Source organism: Argopecten irradians, chromosome 13 (genome assembly GCF_041381155.1).
Source record: "Argopecten irradians isolate NY chromosome 13, Ai_NY, whole genome shotgun sequence".
NCBI classification, from domain to species: domain Eukaryota; kingdom Metazoa; phylum Mollusca; class Bivalvia; order Pectinida; family Pectinidae; genus Argopecten; species Argopecten irradians.
The window spans coordinates 28,262,122-28,272,442 of record NC_091146.1 but is presented as its reverse complement, the minus strand read 5'-3'; the positions used below and the strand labels follow the sequence as shown (position 1 = coordinate 28,272,442).

Sequence of the window (10,321 nt, the reverse complement as noted above, 5' to 3'; positions counted from 1 at the left end):
AATTCACGTACCACGTGATACTCGATAACGTTTGTACGGGAATATTGTTTATATTGGTGATGAATGACGGGTATCAGGTTCCCATTGACGAATCGAAAAAAAATAAGGGTCAAAATGCACCTCTCTGGACTATCCCAAGTTTTTGTATAAAGTTTCATTAAGAGACGTGTAAATTCGAGAAATGTTTCCGACTACAAATTGACAGAGTAAAACAAATAAATCATCAAACTTCGTTCGTGGGTCTTAAAAATATAACAAGTGAAATATAATAAGGTTAAGCAATAATTCTGATAATATTAAACGTGATGTAACAAATTGTTATGTTAGATACTATTTGAGATTTCCCCCTTTATTTATCCCGTTTAAAAAATGTAAACGGTTTGAAACTTTATATATCGACTTTCGGGTGCGGTTTTTTTTTCTGTTCTGTTAAATTAAATTACCGAAACGTTGTGTTTTTAAATCCAGTTTGATGGTGGATCAACCGAGGTTTGGTTGTGTAAAACAGGCTTGTTTGAGATAATAGTTAAGAATTGAAAAGTAGGGGGCTATCGAATCATTTTAGTGTGTTTACTTTGTATTTGGTTGTTGTGGTTTTTGGTAAACACAGTTAAAAGACTAAAGTAATTCTGAAAAAACATGAAATTTAATAGACCACTAACATGTTAAATGTTGATCGGACGTAATATTAATCCAATCAGGAATATGTAATAAACTAAATTGGATTTTTTATTTGGTCCAAATTAATGGAAGGCCATCTTAGAGTTAACGACGTCCCATTATATGATAAGAAATTAGCCGTTCTCCCGGATGAGATTGTTTAACATAAATTATTAATTAATTATATTTATTGCTTACCCTTCTGTGATGAGAATCCACTGTTTGAAATAGCTTTGCTTCATCCTCGGATTTTTATCTTACTCTTTCCAAGCTGTGAAATTAGTACTGTACCATTTATGCGACATGATACATCTGTCAAAACATTAATATATATGATCTGTTTAATACAGGAGACATATGTCATTTTAGAAAAAAAAACCCCACAAAATCACTTGGGGTCGATGAGTCTTTCCATACGAAAACAACTATGTACACGAAATCACAAAGAGTCAACGTGAAATTTATCGCACAACCATTTCAATCATATCGTAACGTATCGGGTATTGAAAACGTAATTATATAAATATATGCATACACTTTTATCTAATTCCATCCAATGGCAGCATGATCAACACATATTTCTAGTTGTAATTCAATGTTAACGTCACTCACATAGTGAGATATTGTTGTCAATTTAGTTACGTAATAAGTCGACTTGACGAGATAATAAGTCGACATGGCTACCTTAACAAGTTAATAGCAAGTCATGGCGAACTGCACATTAAACAATAATCCATCAGTCCCAAACACCATTATTACATTCGATTTGATAACAATTCAATACTTCATACGATATCTAACACTTGATATGATCAATGAATATTTGTGTGTGACTTTACGTATAGAACTTTAACGATCCAAGAAATATGTATCGTGTGTGCCCTTTCTAGTTCCAAAATATGTCAAACTTTCAAATATTACATTAAATAATACAGTTGGCGTATTTAAACACCGATGTATTATGTGTCACTGTAATACACCATTGCAGCTACAGTACTGCTGCTATAAAATGCGGATATTGTGTCAATTTTAAAAATCGTAAGTTTAGTTTTCATCTTATAAGCGCATCATCGATTTTCTCCTGAGACATATCATAAGTGACTTCAAATTCTCAGTAAATATATATATTTATATGCTTTTAAATATTGTACTCTATTTCCTAGACAAAACCTACATTCTGAGTGGGTTATCATAGCAACAAAAGCTACAAAATTAGAAAAACAAACCTTTACATTTGAGTTATGGGTGTACTAAATTTGCAATTATACGACTCATTTGTAATATCTACTTCAGAGAACGGAATAAGAAAAGAGATACAAACTACAGGAGACATGGATGTCATTCATTTTTAAAATTAATCAAATGGTTTTAGTGTATTCTTACCTTTTTTTGTTTGGATTTCAGTTAGTTAATTTGACAATACTTGTGGAGTGTATTTTTTGTGAAATATAAACGCCTATATATTCTTCTCAATATACGGCACACGGCCACAATTTTAAAAGCTTATAGGTCGTAAAGAAACATTTTCATGAAATAAAGCCTAACTGTTATATTTCTTTGCACTATGACAGGAATGTATGAATGGGAATAAATGCATATTTTTCTCAGTTCAAAATGTATGTTGATCTCAAAGATGTATTTATATTCATAATAAAATGTGTAGAATTAGTATGGCCTACCTGTTATACATATTATAATAATATAATATATTACGGTTCGATAATGTACTTACGGTCACGCAATGCTATATGCTATAATTGTAAATCGAAAGATGTTATTAGGCGTAAAACTAATTTGAGGCACATGTAGGTTTTTTTTAGGAAATACTATTAAGGCTCTCGTTCTTAATAATTTAAGAACAACTTAATGTTCCAAATGAGCAATCATACTGTCCTGAAAAAAGACCAAATTAGTTTTGTAATTAATATTATATTTTTTTTTTTTTTTATATTTGTTTTATATATATATATATAAAATTTATAGATAATTTTCATATAATTCCATACGAAATCCGACATTCTGATTAGCAGATTCTTTTTTCACATACTATAAAGAAAACTTCATTACGTTACAATACAGACGTCGACGTTGCGTATTGATTTAGAAAAGAATAATCGATTGGAAAACCAGTGGAAGGAATCGTAACTTTAAAAGTATTTTATGTCAAGTATTTATCAAGTAGTCTTGAAAATTAATGAAAAGCGTTGATGTAGCTGTTTTTTAACTTCATCGGGTTATTAAATAAATTTTGTTCGCAAACGTTTGACAGTGTGCAAACAGAATTTCTTTAATATGCCCATGACGTTGAAAAAAATAGTGACATCATGCTTGAATAACCTTGATTTAATAAACATAAAATAATCACTTTTTTTCTGGAGGTAAAATGCAGTTATGTAACATAATTTATAAAGCAAAACTTAATTTTACAATACCATCTTACCAATCTTTTGTGCATCATTACCCAAAAGTCTTGCATTTACAGATAAAAGAATAGCAAAGCAAATTTTATAATCATTCATTACCCAATTTAGGTAAACGGTTAGATATTTTGAGTACACATAATTTTCTCTTCAATCTAACGAGTTAAAACATACAATTTAAATTTAAAAGATGATATATTTCATAATCGTTTATGAGACATTTTCCTGTATTATTTTCTATTTAAACATTTGAAGATAGTGATTTAAAAATTGCAATTTGACATTGGCTATTCCTTTCAGAACACTCGAACTGACGTACACAGCGGACTACCTCCAGATGGGAATATGACAACTAAACACATGGCGGGTAAAGTACATATTGCATACATTTATTAAACTATCAGGTTTATAGGAATTATAAATCTTTACCAAAGTTATTGTTTTCTCGTCATTATTTTTAGTTCATGCTGTTATATTATATCATTATAATCTTAGGGTGTTGCTTTTACATATTTTCATGAAATATTTAGAGATTATCATACTACAATTTTGATATCGCACGCATCAGCCCGAGACTGCCATATCAGTCCTCTACTGCCCTTGGGCTGATATGGCGGCTGAAAAAGGGTGTGATATCACAATTTCATATTATAAGTTATTTTTCCAACAGTTTAAAACTGTATTATAACGTATAGAGCTCTATTGCACAATCCAATTCATAATGAGAATTCATATTGATCATTGATATAGGCCAATTCAATGTTGAATTAGTGAGAAGCGTTTCATTTTGTATGTGTCACAGTATAGAAATACAGAATACATTTTAATTATTTTGTTGACATAAGCAAGCCATTGCTTTTATTTGTACACGAAATAGTTCATATTTGCGTTATAACTTGTTAAATTTGAATGGCGATGCTTCGTTTTCGGGGATATGGACATTACTCGTTTGACAATAATCCTACCTTCAAGATTAAAGTCTTCAGTCAATTCATAATCAACTGACAAATTCTAATTTCTGTGATCTTTAATTTGCAATACGTTTATCCAATTGGTTTATACGTATAATTTTGAAATTGAATCAAAGTGGCAACACTAAAGTCCGGAGTGAAAAATCGCATGACGTGATATCAGCCAGGGTTGTTATCTCATCCACCCGGGGTGATATCAAATTATGATGTCTTAACTTGTTATCAGCCCGGGCGTTGATATGGAGGCCCAGACAGCAAATAGTATTGAAATGGTACAGTGTGTTTATTACCAAAGAAAAAAGTGTTATAATTATAAGAATATATGATTATTTTAGGTGCAGAGCACATTACAGCAGTTGTTCAAGAAAACGACATGGAAGCCTTCATGTCGTTAAAAGACACTTTCGTCGCAGCATATCCACTTGGGGAATCTCCATGGCGCCTGTTACATATAGTTGCTGTATATGGAACAGCAGAAATGGTTGAACGTATTCAGAGATGGACAAGGATCGACTGGGATAGACAACATACTATCCATGAAGAGATATTCAAAGGAGCATCGCGATATCCTAATGTCAAGGAAGCGACAGCATTATACTTAGCAACTTGTCTAGAGAGAACAGAGATCGTACGATCGTTAGCCAAACTGGCCGGAGAAGAAAACATTAGGACATGTTTACAAGGATTGAAAGTTAGCAATGATATGGAGCATATCTTCATGGTGGAACTAGCTGATAGACTTGGACAAAAACATGCTGAACTGAAGCCAATCATCGTCCCAGGTCATCGGCGCCAAGATAACGGTACTCAATTACGGGTGTTCATTGTATACTCGGTGTCTCTCGTCCATGGTCATGAATATGACTTCAATGGTCTTGGACTTGTGAAGCTACGAAACCCATATGTTATAAAAAGAACGAACAGTGGTGCACTTGTAAGTGAAACAGGCGTAAAAAATGAGGATGCAGAGACTGAACCAGATGAAGATGCACATGTCGAGAAGTCACCAGATGACGATGCAGATTCATCAAATGAAGATGTAGATGGATTATCAAATGAAGACGCAAAACGAGTTACAGAGGCAATACAAACACATCGTGATTGTCTCTGGCAAACACATAGTAATTTGAACATCATTACGGGAAGACGAGTGAAAAGGAATATAAGTGGATTTGATATCCATGAAGCATGTGTGATCCTGTATTGTAGCACTAATGGCGTTATCCCGTTAGGAGAAGATGAGTTCCCAAGAAAACTCGTCATACAAAATGGGGACTATGTTAATGTAGTTGTCCACGAAGGTTTCTTTGATTTCGGTGGCTATGCAACTGCGTCAGGAACGTGTCGTCATGATTATCTCAAAATGGGCTGTGAAATTGGACGGTCGACACCCCAGTTTGACACCAGAGGAAGAAGTATCCGCAATAGTGGCGGAACTCTTGGTCCCTTCGTGCGATTCAACAATGATCTTGGATTTCTCTCTTGCGCACATGTATTGTTTGATATTCCATCGCATTCAAATTTTATAGATTTCACAGCAGCATTTCCCATGGTTCAAGTAGTCCAGCCATCAATGAATTCAACTGCTTCTGTCAATTCCAAAGAATGTGGCGTTGTAGAGAGGGCTGTATTCGATCCATCTGGTACAATAAGCATTGACGCCACGGTGGTGAAGATAACAGACCAATCCAGAAAACCTACAGCAGGTCAATTCGCGAATGAAAGACACAGTACCTACGTAGACGCAGGTATAAATTACTCATGCTGTGCTATCTATTAATATTGTATACCGTTTTAGTGATACTACAAAAAGACGGACTTATTAATGTCTCTCTAAATGCCTAGATTTACACAGCTTTTCTTGAAATTGTATGTGGCCATATGACTGGGCGAAACATTTTGACATGCTATTCTTTATTCTGTAATGTGTTTTGCGGATGGTTGGTCAATTGAAGTTCCCATTATGTTTTTTTGTGAATGTTCTACAAACTTAATCATCGTTGACCATTATGCATTTATCTTTACTTAATTTTGTTTTTTCATAACTAAATACACAGTTTTCAACAAAAAATTCATATCTAAAAAGTATATATAAATAGAACACATTCTAATGTGTTTGTCTAAAAATATTCCATGTGCTATGGTACGTACCCGGATCATCACAAGGTAAATTTAACCGCAACAATGAGTGACCGTAAAACGACCCAAATTACCCTTCCCATTGTTTACATTTATCTTGGTGTCTTGTTATACATATTGATCTGACATGTGTGTCGGTATCCTATTGTGTGCTTTTAACAACCAGGGTCATTTAAGAACGTGCTTTGTTTGATTGTGGAGGAAAACTGGAGTATATTGAAAACAACCGCCGTCCAGCGGTCATTACCTGCCAACTGCCCAACATAAATTTGGAACCCGAGGTAGAAGGCTTGTGTCATTATGTTGTGTTCTACCCCTGGTCAATACCAGCCGCAATATATCGCCTCGGCTAGATGTGAACATTCTCTTAGCTCGATCGGTTGAGTAGTCAGACTAGTAATCCGAGAGTCACCGAGGTTGGTTCCTTGCAGAGGCAGGTATATAAATTTATTGTAAATCCTGCACCTGTATTGAGAAATGGAAATTTGAAAATACTTAACCCATTCCCCCCCGACGTGGCCCCGTTTTACAAATGGGGTTGTTTTATTCCTATATCTCACAAATTCTTAATGGATGTGTTTAGACTTCATTAAACTAGTTTTAGATATACTGATGTTCTCTCTTAAAAGAAGATTTGAGGATGAAAGTTAACATTTTCATATACAGTAGAACCTGCCTTAAAACCTTTAGATGGGATATTCAGACATAGGTCTTTTACAGCCAGCTAGTCTGTATGACAAGGTCAAGGTGTTTATTCATGTTTATTCATGTTCACTGAATGCGAAACGTGTTCTATATTGATATACGGATGTGTATAATCATATAATCATTCCTTAGTTTATCTTTTACATCTTTATTTCTCTACAGGATTCAAGGAACTCCCAGAATACAACAACGGATTTATGTTTTCCAGTGCTCAACTCAATGCATTGCCTTCGAAACCAAATGTGGTGAAATTCGGAAGCAGAACTGACGTTACTAAGGGGGCGTTGGGTGTGGTCGGTGCTGATGTACGGCCCTATTCTAAAGCACTTGGTTTTGGAGACAGTGCTGGAAAGATAAGGATGGAAAATCAGTATTTGGTTACAGGTATCCCGCCGAGTACAGACTTCTTCGATGGAGGCGATTCTGGTTCTGGAGTGTTTTGCCAAGACAATAATGGACATTTGGTATGTGTCGGAATGGCAATAGGACATTGTGTCTTAGATGACTATCCATATAAAGCTGGAATTGTAACACCAATCGATGCTATACTCCAGGCACTGGGTCCCAATTTCAAACTAGCCACCTTTCCAAAAGTAAATGATGATAGGATATAAGAGAGACATTGTTTAACGTTATGGTATATCCAATTATTCAACAAACTTTTGATTGTAATTGTTTTTATTGGCGATTATTTTCATAAAATGTTATAGTCACCTAACACAAATTAAGGTATTTGAAGATACGCAAAACAAACCTTCTGATTGAAAGAAATTAAATTAATATTTTGAAGCCGCAATATTACTAAGATCATCGCACACCATTGTAGAAAACTAATGAAAAATAATGTTTTCTGTGTTAATGTCAATGTTCAGAATTATAATTGACACAATGTTGAAATGAAAAGTCAAATTGCAGTCACCTCTTTTTTCTTTCGTGATGCGTTTGATTATTGGTATGACCCATCACATCAATATAATGATCTCATTTTTAAGATGATTTACACTAAGGTGAAAACATACAAAAATGTCGAAAATGCATCGAGTTTTTTTATTCTGTGTATGATCAAGCATGTATCTTTTGCCCAAATGAAATAGAAAATTGTTTGTGGGTATGTCTATTATATAATTGAATGTCTATTATATGACTTGAAAATTGACATGTGTCTTAAAATGGGAAGCTGTGATAATTTTAATGACTGTCATAGTAATGCTTTTTATTATTATATTGTATTCCAAAACAGTGTTTTATGATACGCAGTAGGATTGTTCATCAACTACATGCACTGATCGTTTCTTAACTCTGTGTAATCAATTTGCATATATTTTCACGTATGTATACAAATATACTTGTAATCTCATATCATAAATTTGTGTATGACTCATGATATTGACAATTACTATTCGTTAACTTGTGTATGACCCATAATATTGACATTCGTATGTTTATAATGCTTTACATATGTAATTTACTTTCGTATTTTCAATCAAATTTTATAGATTTTATAAATCGTCGGTAGGGAACGCCCCAACCAATTCCATAATCTTCATCGCGATGCATAATGACAATCTGTACAAAACATGTGTGTATCCTGATAAATTTTTTTTTTGTTTTATTCTTATACCATTTGCTTTATGTTAAAAAGTGCCTTGTAAACCTGATATATTTCTGGGTGTTGATACAAGTTTTGTTTGTATCTGGTGAATAGTTTTATGTATACAATGGTATTGATTGAAAGATTATTTTGATAGATCGTTTACACATCTGTTTATATATACATCATTCTCACTGACGAAAAATTACCGTTATGCAGTATTTTTAAGAAACGTTGAAAAACAAATAAAAACTGAGATGCCAATGCAACAAAACTTCCTCATTAACGTCACGTAACATAATTTTGCTTTTGTATATATTTCTGTAAGATTGATTGATGTATTTATTCATCTCAGATATTTCCACAGCATTGCTGGTCGCTCGGGAATGCCAACAATAGGCTTACTATAGTCTGTATCAAAATATCTATACTGGATATGGTTAGAGTCCGTATCATGTATGTAAACAAACTTCATATAATGAATGACACCATTCTAGGTTCTTTAATGACCGGAGAAAGAACTTAATAATAATGTGTGTTTCTTCTTTTGTTAATACTGTATATATAATGTATAATCATTAAGTCATAGAGTCATAATCAAAAACCGAATACCGTAATATATATTATGTATGATTCTTCTTTTGTTAATACTGAAGAAATTTTCAGGTATTGCCGTTCATAACTGATATTCAGAACCAGGTTTTTATCCATACTAAGAAACGATCTAAATAGTTGTGAATAATGTAAGGTTACATAAGCAGAAAACGTGAGGGTGGAAGGAGATTTTGTTGATAACGACGTGCGAGAGTTTTGCGTCGTCCATACCAATCGTTTGTAAATCATGATTTTATCGTTTTGTCTCTCTGTTTAAACTTACAGTGTAAATAATGGAGATTGATGATTGAACTCGATAATAATTTGGTTTATTGATGTATAGACCGCAAAACAAACTTCAAGAGAATGTCGGTCATGATTACACTAAGTTTTTTTTATCTTATCATTATTATAGTATTTATAATCGCATTCACCGTTTAAAAAGTGTTATTTCAGTTGATGTATTCCTATCACCAACATTGTAATGACTTTATCGTGCCTTCATAGTTTCATTGATAAGCATCTACATGTTTGTATGCATGTATCATTACAAGATACCTATGTATTTTATTAACCGATTTATCAACATCGAGTGCTAGGAAATCTTAGCCACGATCAATAGGCTTTTATTTTCACATTGTTTTAAATTCATGAGACTAAAAATTCTGTTCTACAATTATTGATTAAAATGAATCTGAGATTTTAACTCGAATTCAGTTATATACTCGACATTTATGAGTTCGAGTTAAAGCTGTAACTGGTACTGTATCACTGGATATTTTACCGAGGGAGATATTACCTTTATTTTGTTTGATATTGCTCTAGTTGCGAAAATTTCATATGCAAAATATCAGGAAATTGACAAGCTATATGTACCCTTATAGCAAAAGACCAGGAAATTTTAAGGCTTCTTTTTTACTTTAATTTTTACTTTTAGTCAAAACCACGAAACATACCCGCGGAAAGAACCGATTATACAGTTGTCTGGATGACCAAGTGTGTATGTTAGTACAACGTCCAATTTTATATTCTGAATCAATACAATTCTGTTTTACTCAATACAATCTGTTTTATTTTATATACGAATTCATACTATGAATAACATTTCACAGTCATATTATTATATGATAGTGGATGTATTATAGCACATTTTAACTTGTCTAAATCGGATACCATCGGAATAAATGATCGGTTTAGACAGGTTTCGGGATTATAAAGTTTTCATTACTACACTTAAGAAA

At 33.1% G+C, this 10,321-nt stretch overlaps 1 protein-coding gene across 1 annotated transcript; it reads left to right on the top strand.

The window, feature by feature from the left end:
* The first annotated feature begins 3,255 nt into the window (after positions 1–3,255).
* Positions 3,256–9,111, top strand: LOC138306100 (uncharacterized). Its single transcript, XM_069246462.1, has 3 exons — positions 3,256–3,447; positions 4,387–5,799; positions 7,058–9,111. Exons 1-3 carry the CDS (start codon positions 3,426–3,428, stop codon positions 7,507–7,509), a joined length of 1,887 nt encoding a protein of 628 aa, XP_069102563.1. The 5' UTR covers positions 3,256–3,425; the 3' UTR covers positions 7,510–9,111.
* Positions 9,112–10,321: the final 1,210 nt, after the last annotated feature.